The sequence below is a fragment of the Bos indicus x Bos taurus genome, chromosome 5 (genome assembly GCF_003369695.1).
Source record: "Bos indicus x Bos taurus breed Angus x Brahman F1 hybrid chromosome 5, Bos_hybrid_MaternalHap_v2.0, whole genome shotgun sequence".
Classification (NCBI taxonomy): domain Eukaryota; kingdom Metazoa; phylum Chordata; class Mammalia; order Artiodactyla; family Bovidae; genus Bos; species Bos indicus x Bos taurus.
The window spans coordinates 108,191,686-108,208,479 of NC_040080.1; the positions used below are offsets into that span (position 1 = coordinate 108,191,686).

At 36.8% G+C, this 16,794-nt stretch overlaps 1 protein-coding gene across 4 annotated transcripts in view; it reads right to left on the reverse strand.

Annotated features, from left to right (window-relative positions):
* Window positions 1–16,794, reverse strand: part of METTL25 (methyltransferase like 25) — a 308,960-nt gene that overhangs the window by 202,105 nt on the left and 90,061 nt on the right. For 3 of the 4 annotated variants that reach the window (XR_003511283.1, XM_027543234.1, XM_027543233.1), the window contains exons 9-12: window positions 13,847–13,940; window positions 2,625–2,699; window positions 1,985–2,056; window positions 361–469 (exon numbers count right to left, since the gene is read on the reverse strand). Coding sequence is in view for 3 of the 4 variants with exons in the window: in XM_027543234.1 (XP_027399035.1) it covers window positions 377–469; window positions 1,985–2,056; window positions 2,625–2,699; window positions 13,847–13,940 (334 nt within the window). In the remaining variant the exon portion in view is untranslated. Of the gene's footprint in view, window positions 1–360; window positions 470–1,984; window positions 2,057–2,624; window positions 2,700–13,846; window positions 13,941–16,794 lie in introns of those variants that run through there. The other variant, XM_027543235.1, reaches the window with a different exon arrangement.

A 16,794-nucleotide genomic window follows, 5' to 3' on the forward strand; every position in this document is an offset into this window, starting at 1 on the left:
GCAACCCACTCCAGTACTCTTGCCTGGAAAATCCCAGGGGCGGAGAAGCCTGGTGGGCTGCCGTGTATGGGGTCGCATAGAGTCGGACATGACTGAAGCGATTTTGCAGCAGCAGCAGCAGCAGCAGCAGGAATTCAGAAATGTAGGTCAATTCTTTTCTAATATTTTCATGAGTTTTAATTTTTTTTAATTAATGTATGCTTTGACAATGGAAAATGGATTAAGGCATTCTGCTTTAGCTATGGTTTTATTGTCTATTTAAGATATATAACAATGTCTTTCAAATATTTACATAACATTGTATTAATGTTTAGAAAAACAAAATTAGCAAAAGATTCCGCAAACAGATATAGCTAATACCTTGCTTCAATGGAAATCATTGCTGCTTCTTCAGGGCAATAATGGCATAACATCTGGGAGATTTCACAGGATCAAACAACCTCACAAGCGCAGACCACATGATATCATCCTGTAAATTGATAAGTGATTTAAACAGACAACTGTTTGTTGAAGATATGAGAGGTGTTAGAATATATACTAGAATATGAGAGCTCTTTGTTGAAGAAAATTAACAAATTTAATTAATTAAATTGATTTAGAATTAAATTCTAATTTAGAACTTCACCTTCAGGACTTTATGGTGAGGAAATAATTAAAGATGTACATAGGGAGTGAAACACCGGGCTACTCCTTGCTACAACTGTGAAAAAGTGAAAGTGGCTACAGACAACTGGGTATTGCTCAAATAAATTACATGGTGAAACATCATTCAGCTTCTGCAGTGTATTTAATGAGATAGAAAAAATCTAAATGAAACAAATGAAACAAAGTAGATGAGAAGCTGTATTTATAATTTGATTCCATTTCTAATTAAAGTAGAAATAATGTGCTCATACACACACAGCATACATATATTAAAAGCTCTAGAAAACACAGTAATTTAAGAGCTAATGCTGAAAGGTGAGATTATAATTACTTTCAACTTTCTTTTTGATATTCTTCACTTAAAATTTCCTAACACTAAGCATGTATTACTTTTATAACAGTAATAGTATTTAAAATATTATCAAATGAACAACTGCAGGATTTCTATCACTGCATTACCAGTTAAACTTGGTACATACTGTTATGCCTACCTATTTTATTTAGGTCACTGGGAATTGTTTTGAAAAGGGAAGCGATGAGTACCTAGTAAAATAAGCCTGATTCTGTGAACTACCAAGGTGAAAAGCAAAAGTTTCCAGTGATTTTGAGTTAGTAGCTTAGCAAAGTATCTAATTATCCAAATACTTAAAAACTGCTTTTCTCCATAAAAATATCATTTATTAAAACCCACTTGTTCCAAGTAGCTTGTTGAAAAGAAGTAAAGCTCTTCATATGATAAAAGAAATATTAGAGAGCTTATAGTGAAAACATAAGGCTGAATCTACAAATGGGATTAAACAGTTCAAAAACCTAATTTTGATTACAGCTTAGACTAGAATCTGAAAAACACATTTTCCCCAAAGATAAACCAAAAAATCATTTTTCTAGTCATTCAACATAGATTAAACAAGTAAGACTGAGAAAACAGAAGCAATGATTAGAAAGAAATTTCTGTACTGCGGAGTACATACGTTCCCAAATTCAAAAATGAATTAAAAGCTGATTCTTACAAAGTGAAACATATAAATGATATCCTTTATGTTGATATCCTGGCTATCCGGTATGTCACATATGATGGCTCGTGTGCACGGTCTACTGTATAGTAATTACCATACAATTAAAAGAATGTACACTTTATTATAGCACGTTTTTGGCAAACATCTGTTGTACATATGCTTTTGTTTCAAAAGGGATGGAAAGAATATTTAAACTTGGAAAATATAACAAGAAAAATTACGTTACTAGTTACGTGAAACAAAGTTATTGTAGTTATAAGCAGATGGATATTACTGGATTTAATAAAGATTCTTGTTATGCATTTAAAATTAACATAATTTACCTGCTCTTTCAGGTAGCAAAGTCGATCCAAAAGAATCAAGGTCTCTATGCAAGGAGCTAGAACAACTTTCAACTAAAAGAAAAAATAAGATAGCACAGTGGTACTTTAAAACAAACAAAAATACTAACTTAACACTTACATTTAAGAAAATACATCTACAGAAACTTGCATAAGGCCAAATCTCCAATATCCATTGTACATCTTCAGAAAATAAGTACTTCAGAGATCAAAAGTTTTTATTTTAATAGTTAAAGGAAAAGAATATCCTTTGAGTGACTTTGGGCTGGAATCCAAAAGCAATCATACATATGTGATAGAAAGCTTTTAAAGGCGTACTAAGAATGAAATTCATTAAAAGGAATGCTTGTGAAATAATTGCATTGAGACCAATATGTGTTCAAAGAACTCTAAAACTTCTTTCCATGCATTTCTAATACACTTTAAGAGAAATCTGCCATGTGTTCTCTTTATTATAGTACTGACGCCTAATATAGTCCTAAAATAGGAAATGATCCAAAACAGTTTTTCTACATTAAGAGAAAAACAATATAGATTGGTTGGCCCCATAAAAAAAATTTAATAGGATCCCACTCAAGTCTAGCAACATATTCGATTTAATATGTTTAATTCTGAGACTTACCATATTAAAAGCCTCCAGTTCATTCATTCTAGGCTTATATTTCTCGTAGTAGTCCATTATAATTTTTTCTGGCAGCTTCAAAATAAAACAACAATAATAGATTTAGTAACAGTTAAAAATATATATTTTTCCCTAATCAGATGTACCCTAAAGTATAACAAACATAATAATTCAAAGCAATCTTATGTGTCTGAAGAGCTCTAAGGATGTTCATGAAGCAAGTCAATTTAACAAAATTCTTTCATTTAAATCTTCTGCATCAATATAGGTTATTCAGTATATCATGCTGCTGCTAAGTCGCTTCAGTCATGTCGGACTCTGTGCAACCCCAGAGACGGCAGCCCACCAGGCTCCCCCGTCCCTGGGATTCTCCAGGCGAGAACACTGGAGTGGGTTGCCATTTCCTTCTCCAATGCATGAAAGTGAAAAGTGAAAGCGAAGTCGCTCGGTCGTTCCCAACTCCTAGCGACCCCATGGACTGCAGCCTACCAGGCTCCTCCGTCCATGGATTTTCCAGGCAAGAGTACTGGAGTGGGTTGCTATCACCTTCTCCATCAGTATATCATAAGTAAAGTCAATAATAAGATCCTATTATCTTTGATTTCAACAAGTAGTAATGAAATATTTACCTTCACTTGTTTCTACGTTTGGGATACACAGTAGGTAGGAGTTCAATAAACAGTTTTTGAATATAACTAAAATTTAAGCAATATATCTAAAAAAATATAGAGAATAACGAAAAGGCAAAAGGAATAAAGACACATTCATATTAAACATAATTTCTTCTAACAACACTTAACCAATCCATCAACAAGTGGTGCTTTCTGTTTTTTCTCTAAAACATGATACCCATAGTACACTGAATCCTTGTGGTTAGTAGGCCACTTTGTAGACAATTTATTAATACATGTTCTGTTCTCACCAGTTGAGCTTTATGCCTACTGCATTAAGTGTATTTGTTCCTAAACTTTTTTATTACAGTTACATTATAAGGACATTATATAAATATTAAAAAATCAATAAAATATAGATGCAAAAGGAAAAGTTTCTTTATATGTTGAATGCCTTTGTGAAAGGCTTGATAAAGGAAAGTCACCAGAAGAAATTGCTGTCAATTTATATATGATCAAGGGGTTTCCCAGGTGTCACTAGTGGTAAAGAACCTGCCCGCCAATGCAGGGGTCATAAGACAAGCAGGTTCGATCCCTGGGTTGGGAAGATCACCTGGAGGAGGGCATCACAACCCACTCCAGTATTCTTGCTTGGAGAATACCATGGGCAGAGGAGCCTGGTGGGTTATGGTCCATAGGGTTGCAAAGAGTCAGGCATGACTGAAGTGACTTGGCATGTATCCATGCATATGTGGTCAAGACAAATGACAGGCTGAATAAAAAGAGTCTAAAATCTGAAAGGATTTGTATTCAGATCTCCTTGCAAATGTATAAATATTTTTTCAAAGATCCCATTCTTTTTCTATTACATGAAATTTCTTTTGAATAAAAAAAAAATACAAAAGGGTAACTAACAGTGAAAAGTAAGGCTTTGTCTCATCCAATTTCTAGTGTGGCCTTCCAGAAAATATTAATATCTTCCCTTTGGTACAGAACCCAAGATTATGGTTTTCTCTCTAGCCCTTTTTTTTGCTCATCTTTGAATTGAATGAGTATCTCCTGAATCAAACTTTTACAGTAGAGTATATTGGACTACGTCTAGGCCTGAACTTCAAGCCAGCAACACTCACCTCAAAAAATTATGAATGTGTTTGAATTGCAGCCTTTAGTCTTTACTTCTGTCCTGTCATGTGAGATTAGCAGTTACAGAACAACTCAGGGCTCACCACCTTTTTTTCAGTCCTGCCTCATCAGCATACTGCTTCCTACAAACATGGTTTTTCAGTGTGATTCCTTGGGTTCCACAGTATTCTCTGAACTGTACTGTTGGTTGTGCTGGTGATCTGCAAGCCTAGGCAATGTCTCTTGAGATCATTCTGTATCCCTCTTTACCTTCACTGAACTTCATAATACACATGGTTTGAGATTTAATAGGCTTTTTTATTTTGTCAAAAAGGAGTTTGTATTTCTGTTTCTCTTTCCATTTGTTGCTTTTGTGTGATTTTGGAGAGAAAAGATGAAACTATCATCTTTACTTCCTATTAAAAAAAAAAAATGGAATGATCCAAAACTGGATACTATAAACTACGCATTATACATGTTTGATGGACAGAAGTTAAAGTAGAAATCTAACTAGAGAAACTATATGCAAAGCTGTGTGCAAAAAACAAAATAAATGGCCTTATTCTTATACCAAATGCTTGGTGGATACAATTATATTAATGTTTCTAAGTGAAAAATTCAGTGTTTAAGATATGATTTCATGCTTTAATCAACTTTTCCAATAAAATGCTCAACTATCAGTCTCATAGGATTAGATCAGAGAATCCATGGAAATTTTATGAAGACACTATTTAGTTCTAGGATGAATCTGTAACATACATATACGCATGGTCTCATTGTACTGATGACATTACCGTAGTTAAACCCAGTAAGAGCCAAGACAGGGCAAACATCCTAGACATAAAGAAGGCATCATAATTGAGGAGGTGCTTGGTGTAGGCAAGAACATCCATGGAAACTTACAAGTTGAAGTACACATTGAATGCCAGCTGGGGGCTTTGGCCATGAATTCCATTGCTCCTTGCTGCCCATCTCCGAGACTCCAGAGAAAGGGATTAATATTAGCTAAGCTGTGTAATGGGGCCCTAGCTCAGTGGTCTGTGGCTTAGGTTTAGGGAGATACCCAGTCCTAAATAGAAACGAGGTGAGAGACAGCAAAGGAAAGGTCACATTGAGGGTTTTTAGGTTTTTTCCCTTACTTTTCTTACAATTTTTTTTTTTTTTTTGGCATTTTAAACTCCAATAGTCCTGTTGGTTTTGACAGACTTGCCTAGTTTTTGATGACCTTGACATTACTCAGAAGCCCTAGTCAAGCATTTTGTATGATTTTCCATCACTGGGAACAGTTTTCCTCATAATTAGACTGGCTCTATAGATTTTGAGAAGAAGACTACAGATGTAAAGTATCATATTCCTCATATCATATCCAGGGTATTTACTATCAGTATGATCTATCACTGTTGATATGGATCCTGAGTACTTGGCTGACATTGTTGTTATTCAGTTGCTACGTCATGTCCGACTCTGTGACCCCATGACCTGCAGCATGCCAGGCTTCCCTGTCCTTCACCATCTCCCAGAGTTTGCTCAAACTCATGTCCATTGATTTGTGATGCCATCCAACCATCTCATCCTCTGTTGCCCACTTCTCCCCTTGCCTTGGCTGATTTGTCTCTTTTCCTACATTATTTATTTAAATTGTCTTTTCATAGATCTATATATGGGGGCCCAGACAAGCAAAGGTGGACCATATTTCAACTCCATGGGGAACGGACCTGATGAATGGATAAGAGATACACAATTGTTCAGAGATCCTCCCCACGCGCTACCTGATCAGAAGACAGGTTAGCAACTGACCTTCATTTCATCAGTAGATGGTAGGACTGAGGCTGCTGATACACCCTTGGCTAGAACTCAAGGTGGGTGGATGTGGTACCATGTTGAGAACGCAAAGGAAAACTTCATTTAAAAGTGCTACTCCACGGAACATATGAATGATATGAAAATGAAAGTCTTACTGCTGACTGAGAAAGCTGTAGTGGTCTGGATAGAAGATGAAACCAACCACAACATTCCCTTAAGCCAAAGTCTAATCCGGAGCAAGGCTGTAACTTTCTTCACTTCTATGAAGGTTGAGAGAGATGAGGAAGCTGCAGAAGAAAAGTCTGAAGCTAGCAGAGGCAGATTCATGAGGTTTAAGGAGAGAAGCCATCTCTACAACATGAAAGAGCAAGATGAAGCAACAAGTACTGATGCAGAAGCTATAGTAAGTTATCCAGAAGATCTAGCTAAGATAATTATACCAAACAACAGATTTTCAGTGTAAATGAAACATCCTTCTACTAGAAGAAGATGCCATCTAGCAATTTCGTAGCTAAAGAGGAGAATTCAATGTCTGGCTTTAAAGCTTCAAAGGACAGGCTGAAATCTCTTGTCAGATAGGGGCTAATATAGCTGGGGACTTTGAAGCCAACCTCATTTACCATCTCCAAAATCCTAGGGTCCTCAAGAGTTATGCTAAATCTACTCTGCTTGTGCTCTGTAAATGGAACAACAGAGTCTGGATGTTAGCACATCTGTTTACAGCATGGTTCACTGAATATTTTAAGACTATTGTTGAGATCTACTGCTCAGAAAAAAAAAAAAAAAAGATTCTTTGCAAAATAGTACTACTCACTGACAAAGCACCTGGTCACTCAAGAGCTCTCATGGAGATGCACAACAAGACTAAAATGCTATTTTCACGGCTGCTAACACAACATCCATTCTGCAGCCCATAGATCAAGCAGTAATTTCGACTTTCAAGTCTTATTATTTAAGAAATACATTTTGTAAGGGTATAGCTGCCATAAATAGTGATTCATCTGATGGATCTGGGCAAAGTAAATTGAAAACATTCTGGAAAGTATTCACTATTCTAGATGTAAGAACATTCATGATTCATGGAAGCATGTCAAAGTAACAACATTAACAGGAGCCTGGAGGAAGATGATTCCAACTCTCATAGATGGTTTTGAGGCATTCAAACTTGAGTGGAGGAAGTAACTGCAGATATGGTAGAAATAGCAAGAGAACAATAATTAGAAGTGGAGCCTAAAGATGTGACTGAATTGCTGTACCCTCATGATAAAGCTTTTACAGATGAGTTGTTTCTTATGCATGAGCAAGGAAGTGCTTTCTTGAGATGGGATTTACCCCTGTGAAGATGCTGTGATGACTGTTGAAATGACAACAAAGGATTTATAATATTACACAAATTTAGTTGATAAAGCAAAGTTTGAGACATTTGACTCCAATTTTGAAAGCTGTTCTGTGGGTAAAAGGCTATCAAAAAGCACTGCATGCTTAGAAAAATCATTCGTGAAAGGAAGAGTCAGCCAACTTTACTGTTGTCTTATTTTAAGAAGCTGCCACAGCCACCCCAACTTCAGCAACCACCACTGCCATCAGTCAGCAGCCACCAACTCTGAGGCAAGACTCCACCAGGAGAAAGATTATGACGGGCTGAAGGCTCAGATGATGGTTAGTAGTTTTCAGCAATAAAATATTTTTGAGTAAGGCATGTACATTGCTTTTTAAACACAATGCTATTGCACACATAACAGACTATAGTATGGTGTAAACACAACTTCTATATGCACTTGGAAACCAAAAACTTCATGTGACTTGGTTTATTGAAATACTCACTTTATTGCAGTGCTTTGGAACAGAATCCACAATCTGAGGTATCCCTGTGTTATTATGTGTGTGTGCTTAGTCGCTCAGTTGTGTCTGACTTTTTTGACCCCATGGACTGTAGCCTGCCAGGCTCTTCTGTTCATGGAATTCTCCAGAAAAGAATACTAGAGTGGGTAGTCGTTCCCTTCTCCAGGGGATCTTCCAGACCCAGGGACAGAACCCAGGCCTCCTGCATTGTAGGCAGATTCTTTACTGTCTGAGCCACCAGAGAAGCCCTGTGTTACTATAATGGTTGCAAAAAGCAGCAGGAAATATTTATGGGAATAATGCACATGTCATCACCAAAGATGACAGGCTACCTATATATTTAAATTGTATCAGCAATTTAGTGTTTCTTTAGGGTCAGAGGACCTCACTTACTGTAGATCATTTATAAGCAGTCAGTCCTCAGTACCCACAGATGTACAACCCACAGATACAGAGGGCTGCCCGTACTCCACCATTGTATATAAGGGACTTGAGCACCCTTGGTATTTTGTTCTCTGTGGGGGGTTCTGGAACCAATTCCCCAGGGATACCAGGGGACCACTGAATATCACTACAGGAAAGTTTATGAGCTTCTTGCATTTGTGGTTGTCTTCCCACTTGTATTTAAACCACTTAGTTATTACAATGACTACTGATTCATCTCTGATCTAATGTCTGAAGGTAAGTTTATTTGGTCTCTCCACCCTGGTCCTTTGGCCTTATCTCTCACCACTGCCTCCTCCACTTGCTTTATGCTTCAACTGTGCTGAGTCCAGAATCATGTTTCTTACATCTCTGTGATTTTGCACAAGCTATGCTCCCCACCATACACATCTGAAATGAGTTCCTTGCTCACTACCTGCTCATCTTGTTTGCTTAATGCATTCTTACACGTCCTTCACGTCCTTCAAGACCAAGCTAAGGCAATCAACGTCCTCCGTAATACCTTCACAGGCAGAGTGAGTCACTCCAGGCATACATACTTTATATATGTATCTATTGCTGTAAGTTCATGCTATAATTACTTGTTTTCTTTTCTCATGGGTCATGTCTTAATTATCTTTGTAGCTTCAGAGTTTCCACGGTTCTTGGCACATTGGAGATTCTTCAAAGTAAATATTTGCTGATGAATAACTAAATGATTGTGGTCTCAAAAGTTTTGCTATTGCTGGCCTGTTCTGGAGAAATATTTAAGGATAATTTTCTGAATTATCCTCTGCCAACTTCCACTAAGGTTACAAATGTTTAATGATTTTCAACTTAGTCCGTTCAAGACCCCATTAAATCACCACTTTTATTGTCTATTTCATTCTCAATATCTGGGAGTAACATTATTTGAATATTCATTATATGTATATGGGCTTCCTTGGTGGCTCAGACAGTAAAGAGTCTGCCTGCAATGCAGGAAACCTGGGTTTGATCCCCAGGTTGGGAAGATCCCCTGAAGAAGGAAATGGCAACCACTTCAGTATTCTTGCCTGGAGAATTCCATAGACAGAGGAGCGTGGCAGGCTACAGTCCACGGGGCTGCAAAGAGTTGGACACGACTGAGTGACTTTGACTTTCGCTTTTCTATTTGTACATAACCCCACACACACAAGCTCTAGAACATAAGTTCCTTTTATTTTCTTTTCTTGTGGACAAATGATCCAGCTCACTCTTTCTCTAGGAAACAACAGTAGTTTCGTTGCTTTTAAAATTAGATGCTTTAAAAATTTATGGATGTGTGTGTGTACTCTCCGGAGAAGGCAATGGCAACCCACTCCAGTACTCTTGCCTGGAAAATCCCATGGACGGAGGAGCCTGGTAGGCTGCAGTCCATGGGGTTGGGAAGAGTCGGACACGACTGAGCGACTTCACTTTCACTTTTCACTTTCATGCATTGGAGGAGGAAATGGCAACCCACTCCAGTGTTCTTGCCTAGAGAACCCCAGGGACTGCGGGGCCTGGTGGGCTGCCGTCCATGGGGTCACACAGACTCGGACACGACTGAAACGACTTAGCAGCAGCAGCAGCAGTGTGTACTCTCATGCACTTGTGTGCGTGCACTACATGTATGTGGAAGGAGAAAGAGAAAAGTAATACAGAAAAAGAAAAAACAAGTGCTGTGGACCATGAAGATAATAGGAAACCTTAAAGACAGTTTTGGAGGTTTTCTAAAATGTGGAGAGATACTGAAGTTTGGGACAGAAGACAAAATTTGAAAATACCAAATTTTTTTGAAGGTCAAGGTAAAGTTAATCACTAGGAGTTTGTTATTTTAGACTTTTGTAAAGTTCTATAAAAATAATTTACAAAGAAGTAATTGTGCTTTACTAAATTACAAAGAATTTTACTATAAAATTTCATTCTAAGAAGTCCATCTATTATAAACAGTATTCTCGCTGCTGTAAAGCAGCTCATGCTCCACACCATTTATTGTAGGCTTGGCTTTACTGTGAAATCGAAATATTCTTCTTAAACAGAACTATATCTTATGCAGGATTGAAACAATATCACCATTAAGCGGTTAAGGCTATATAAAATTAAAGATCGAGGAGGAGATCATTTTGATAAAAAGTCTTCAAAATATAACAACAGAACCACTGCTTTTCCCATCTTCCACACTCTGTTTCTTTGTATAAAGTGGCATTTTAAGATAATAGGGGGTTTACAATGAGAATGCTAACAGAATTGTTAAAATGACAAATGCTTGAAGACAGCAGATCTCAACCAAGTGTGATTTTTCCCCCCAAGACATTTGTGCCTATGTCTGGAGATTTTTTAAAAAATTTATTTTTGATCGCTACCATTAGGGTGCTATTGCTGACACCTAGTGGGTAGAGGCCAAGGATGTTAAACATCCTACAACACACAAGTTAGCTCTCCACAATGAAGAATTACCCAAACGCGATGAGTTTGAGAAGTCCTGCTCTAAGAGAAAACGTTCAATGCTGTGTATCACAACTGACTACAGGACTTACGGGTTAATATTTTCTGCTGTGTATGGGCCACTTATATATCAGCACATGCTGTTCTAGTCTCCTTTGGAATGATGTTTTGTCTGAGACTATTCTTTGTCTTTCCACAGGTTTACATGGTTTCTTGTGACTAAGAAAGTATCAGAGCATGCTAGGAGATTTTCTAGGTACTTTACCTAATTATGCAGTTTTGACTATGAAGAGATGCACTTTGAGAGATCAGAGACACATCAACAGCAATCACCACATTTTCAATTATATGTAAAATTTGTTAATCAGATCAGATCAGTTGCTCAGTCGTGTCCGACTCTTTGCGACCCCATGAATCGCAGCACGGCAGGCTTCCCTGTCCACCACCAACCTTTTAAATAATTTGATATATCTAACATTTTAAATTTAAGTGATTTTGATACTTTTTACAATTAGAATCTCACATGAAAATTAATGTCATTTTAAAAATAAAACTATTCATATCTTTTTATCATGCATGTGGTCAAGACTTTCATTTTAGCACTGATACTTCATGACATGAGAGAAAAATGAGAGGATTTTGTATTAGATCACAAGTTCAGTTTTAATAAGTTATCCTATTTCCAACTACTCTGGCCTGATAGACAATTCTCTTAATTTGTCTCCCATCACAATTAAAACAAAAAATCCTCAAAACACATACTCATCTATTTGTTTCCTCTCACCCCACTACTTTTTAAACACCTTATTATATTCTATAAGTTCTTTCCCTTCCAGCTTGGGCTTCTTATTCCTTTTCTTTTCCTCGCATATTTTATTCAACACATTTGTCTGTAAATGAGCTTAAACAGTTTTAAGAGAAAAATCAGCAAGTCCTATTATTACCTTTTAATAACTAAGTAAGACATTCATTTAAGACTGATCTTTTTATGGTGATACTTATCTACATTAGTCTTTTCCTTTTGTTTTTAATTGTACTTCTTAGCACAGAGGTGGCTGACAGTGGAGGTTCTGATGGAAGCTGAATCTGTGTGCAAGTTCCAGCTCTGCCCCTTCAACCAGGGGAAAATGACTTGCCTTTCTCTGAGGCTCTCTTTCTAGATCATTACATTGGGTATTATAAGTATCTGACATAAGAGTTTTAGTGAAGAGTAAATGAGATAATGTTGATGTTTATGGCATAATAACTAACACATAGTAAGTCCTCAGTAAGTGTGTGTTAGTCGCTCAGTCGTGTCTGACTCTGTGACTCCATGGACTCAAGTCTGCTAGGCTCCTCTATCCATGGAATTCTCCAGGCAAGAATACTGGAGTGGGTTGCCATTGCCTTCTCCAGGGTATCTTCCTGACCTGGGGATCAAACCCCAGGCAGATTCTTTACTGTTTGAACCACAAGGGAAGCTTAGTAAATATTATCTATTAATAATATTTTAATCAGTAATATAAGAAGCATACTAAGAGACATTTACTATGGTTATTATTAAAGACAAACCTGGGAAAAGAAAGCCATCAGAAAAAATATGTGACATTCTATCTGGATTCCTGGCAAATGATAAAGCATTTTTAAGTAAAATAATATTTGTAAAAATTATGCTTAAGGTTATATTTTTAATATTACTGTAAGAAGTGGAATTGAAGTGAAATAAATATATGCACTAATTAAGACTAACAAAGAAAGACTAGTCTGGTTAAAAATATATTTAAAAAAACAGAAATAAATAACAGTGTTTATTCTTATTTATGCGAAACTAGAAGGATGTTCATTTTGGTGACAATAAAAATATTTATAGAAGTCACATCAATTGCATTATTATAAGCAGTGCATATACAAAAAGTAGAATAAAAACTAGTATTATTTAGTTAAGTACTTGCTATGCACAAACACTATATTCAGTGTTTTATGTATATTAATTCATTTAATTTTTCTTGAATCCTATAAATTTGAAATGCTTTTTAACAGCTATTTTATAGAGGGCAAAAGTGACCGTACCAGTCTAATCATTTTAAGTAATAAACAACTGCAGAGTAAATGTATAATTGGTACAAAAAATAATAATATCCTTTAGCTTTGATATGACTTAACCATATCTGTATAATTTTTTTTCTTTTAAGAAATCCATTTCATTCCTTAACCACCTATTTCATTCTTGATTTCAGTTTACAATCAATTCAAAATACCAAAGTGATCCAGGTTCAACTTAATATTTAATAACTCATCTGAATCATGTTACTTTTTTCTCAGTGTTATTTATTACCACCAGTCCATCAGCTTACTTTTTTGTCTTCAGCAATACGTTCTTAATTATTCCCTTGGGCCTCCTATGATGTTACAACTTTCCAGGATTCTCTCATTCAAAGACTTTTTGAGTTTAAGATTTTTAATTTTAATGAGTTATACAGCCTTTAAATGGGTATGATCCCTGGGTTGGGAAGATCCCTGGAGGAGGACATGGCAACCCACGCCAGTATTCTTGCCTGGAAAATCCTCATGGACAGAGAAGCCTGGCGGGCTACTGTCCATGGGGTCACAAAGAGTTGGACATGACTGAGTGACTAAGCACAGCACAGCCTTTAAAGGCATGCAGTCTAAAATTAAAATCATCATCTTCTGCTTTACTTACAATTCTCATTTGTTCCGTTTTCTTGCTTTTGAAGTCTATTTTGATTTGAGAACTGGCAGATTTTACCTGAATAAACCTAAAAGGGGAATTACTTGAGAGGTGTACAACAGCAAACTATCCACATGGACAGGAAAGGTGAGCTGGAATTAAGGTAACTGTTTGGTTTCAATATAACTTAGACGTTTTCCACAAATAAGAGGAAAGTAGAGGCAAATAATTTTGTGTTATCTCAATCCATAACCCCATAGAAGTTCTTGTGTTTCTTATGAAACAGTGGGCAATAATACACTGACCTTGGACTCATCCAACCCAAGCTTCTTTAGAGACTTTCTGACATAATCCGGAAAGGAGGAGGATTTGGAATAAATTTTACCAACATGCCGGTCACTGCAAAACAAAATCAAATCCCTCTTAGTTTTTCCAATTTAAATTATAGATGATCTTAAATCCAGTCATGAAATATTTTTAAACACCTTCTGTACATATTGCACAAGCTCCACATGTGATAAAAATGTAGCAATATTTTTGCGAATACTTAATTTACGTATTATAAAAGACATTCAGGATCTGCTTCTGAGAATTCCTCCAGCATACAACAGTAGAAGATAGTATTATGAGAAAAAAGTTGTAAACCTAGTAGAGATATGTTAAGAAGCCTCTTTTGTAAAGGGTACTACAGGCCTTTCCAAAGGTTGCATTGTGCTACAAAGCACATTTTTACTTTACTGGCTCAACATCACAGTGCGTAGTTCATGGCAACACCTGCGAATAGCGGTGATACCCAACAGCCATGCAAAGAGAATTTCCGAAATGCCAGCCCATTGAGCAAGCACCATATACTGCTGAGTTAGGTCTGACTTAATTTCATTTGTGCCCTGCAGATTTTCATTATAGTTTAAAAGCAGAATACAAGATGGTTGGAAATTCAAATAATGCAATGCTGAACTATTTTATCTTACAATTTTCGTTGCAACTTACGTATGATGTAAAAATCAAGAGAAGACAAAACTTACCACCTGTAAGTATCAAAAACAATGAATAAAAGCTCATTTACTCATATGTGTGTGCTAAGTCGCATCCAACTCCTTGTAACCCTATGGATTATACTCTGCCAGGCTCCTCTGTCCATGGGATTTTCCAGGCAAGAATACTGAAGTGGGTTGCCATTTCCTCTTCCAGGGAATCTTCCCAACCCAGGGATTGAACCTGTCTCTCCTGCATTGCAGACAGATTCTTTACTTCTGAGTCACTGACTCTTGGCAGTATAAATATTAATCACTATGTTCTAGTTAGACATGAAGCTCCATCAATTCTTTCAGTGAAATATATCTCAAATATATAACTTCAACTCCATTTCTAGATGGCCACTTCAATTCCACTTATTATTACCTTGGGCTCTAATTATTACAGTTGCTGCTGCTGCTGCTGCTGCTAAGTTGCTTCAGTAGTGTCCAACTCTGTGTGACCCCATAGACAGCAGCCCACCAGGCTCTGCCATCCCTGGGATTCTCCAGGCAAGAACCCTGGAGTGGGTTGCCATTTTCTTCTCTAATGCATGAAAGTGAAAAGGGAAAGTGAAGTCGCTCAGTCATGTCCGACTTCCTAAATAAAGCTGATGTTGGTCCCTTCATTCCTATTATGTTATTTTCTTAGAAGAGTATTTTCATTTACCACTTCCCTGCTCAAAAACTGCTTTGATATACTAGTTATTTGAATAGGTACATGTTCCAGGAAGCAGAAATTATAATTTTTGTTACTTTTTGTGTAATACTCAGATCTTATACATATTAACATATAACAGACATCATATAATAGATATGAGTATGTATCAGAGTATGTTGAATTGATTAACTGTGTAGCCAGAAAAATAAGTCAATATTAACTCCCTGCTTCTCATCTTAAAAAGGTTTTTAAACTTTAGTTATTTTTATTTCAAAAGGGCAAACAATTCTTTCCCATGAGATAGTGATTTTGGTTCTTATTTATAGGATCCATTACTACCTAATGGAGAAGCTTAAAAGAGAAAGCAGAGCATAGTGCGTAGAGTATGGCTTAGTCTGACTCTGTCACCTCTATGTTTATAAAAATGTGATATTAATAGTACCTATTTGGTAGAGTCACTGTGAGTATTAAATTAGGGAATACATGTAAGATCCTCAGAACTATGCCATGATGTGAGCTGTTTTTGTTGCTGTCATGAATGTTGCTTTTATTATAAGTGGAAGCATCGTTTGGGCTCGTCTTTGATTTCAAATGATAAAGAGCAAGGGTAAGATGCTCACAGGTCAATGCTAACCATTGTAAGCTGAAGACAGAATGTATTATAGTGTAAGTGTAGGTACTGATTTGTTTCCTGGGTTTTATGTTCCAGATTGCTTTCAAAATAAGAGAAACACTTAAAATTTTAATTTGTCCTCATCAAGTGTAGGTATTGATTTGTCTCCTGGGTTTTATATTTCAGATTGCTTTCAAAATAAGAGAAACATTTACAATATTAATTTGCCCTCATCTTACTTTCTTCTTTCGGAATACACTACCCTTTTACTGTTACAGAATCTCACAACATGATTATGAGATTACTTTTAGTGTCTTAAGCAATAATTTGCTGCATAAGACTTTCCCCTTAATCCCTTGTTGATTTGTACTATTTCAGACCTGTTTTTAGCAGTAACTAGTTAGGGAAGGGGCTTCTCTGGTGGCTCAGTAGGTACAGAATCTGCCTACAATGCAGGAGACCCGGGTTCAATCCCTGGATTAGGAAAATCTCCTTGAGAAGGCAATGGCAACTCACTCCAGTATTCTTGCCTGGGAAATCCCATGGATTTCTGTATCCTGGTGGGCTACAGTCCATGGGGTTGCAAGAGTCAGACATGACTAAGTCACCACCACCACAGTAAGGGAGAAAAATATCAACCAAATAGAACTAGGAAGGTGATTATTTGATCATGTTACTTCTCTTTAAATTCGTCCAGAGTTTCCCATGACCATTAGAATTAAGATCTAAATGCTTGTAGTGAAAGCAAAAGTCACTCAGTTGTGTCTGACTCTTTGCAACCCCATGGACTATACAGTCCATGGAATTCTCCAGGCAAGAATACTGGAGTGGATAGCCTTTCCCTTCTCCAGGGGATTTTTCCCAATCCAGGGATCGAACCCAGGTTTCCCGCATTGCAGGCCGTTTCTTTACCAGCTGAGCCACAATGTATAATAATCCTTGTTCCACTTGTTCCTTGCTGACAAC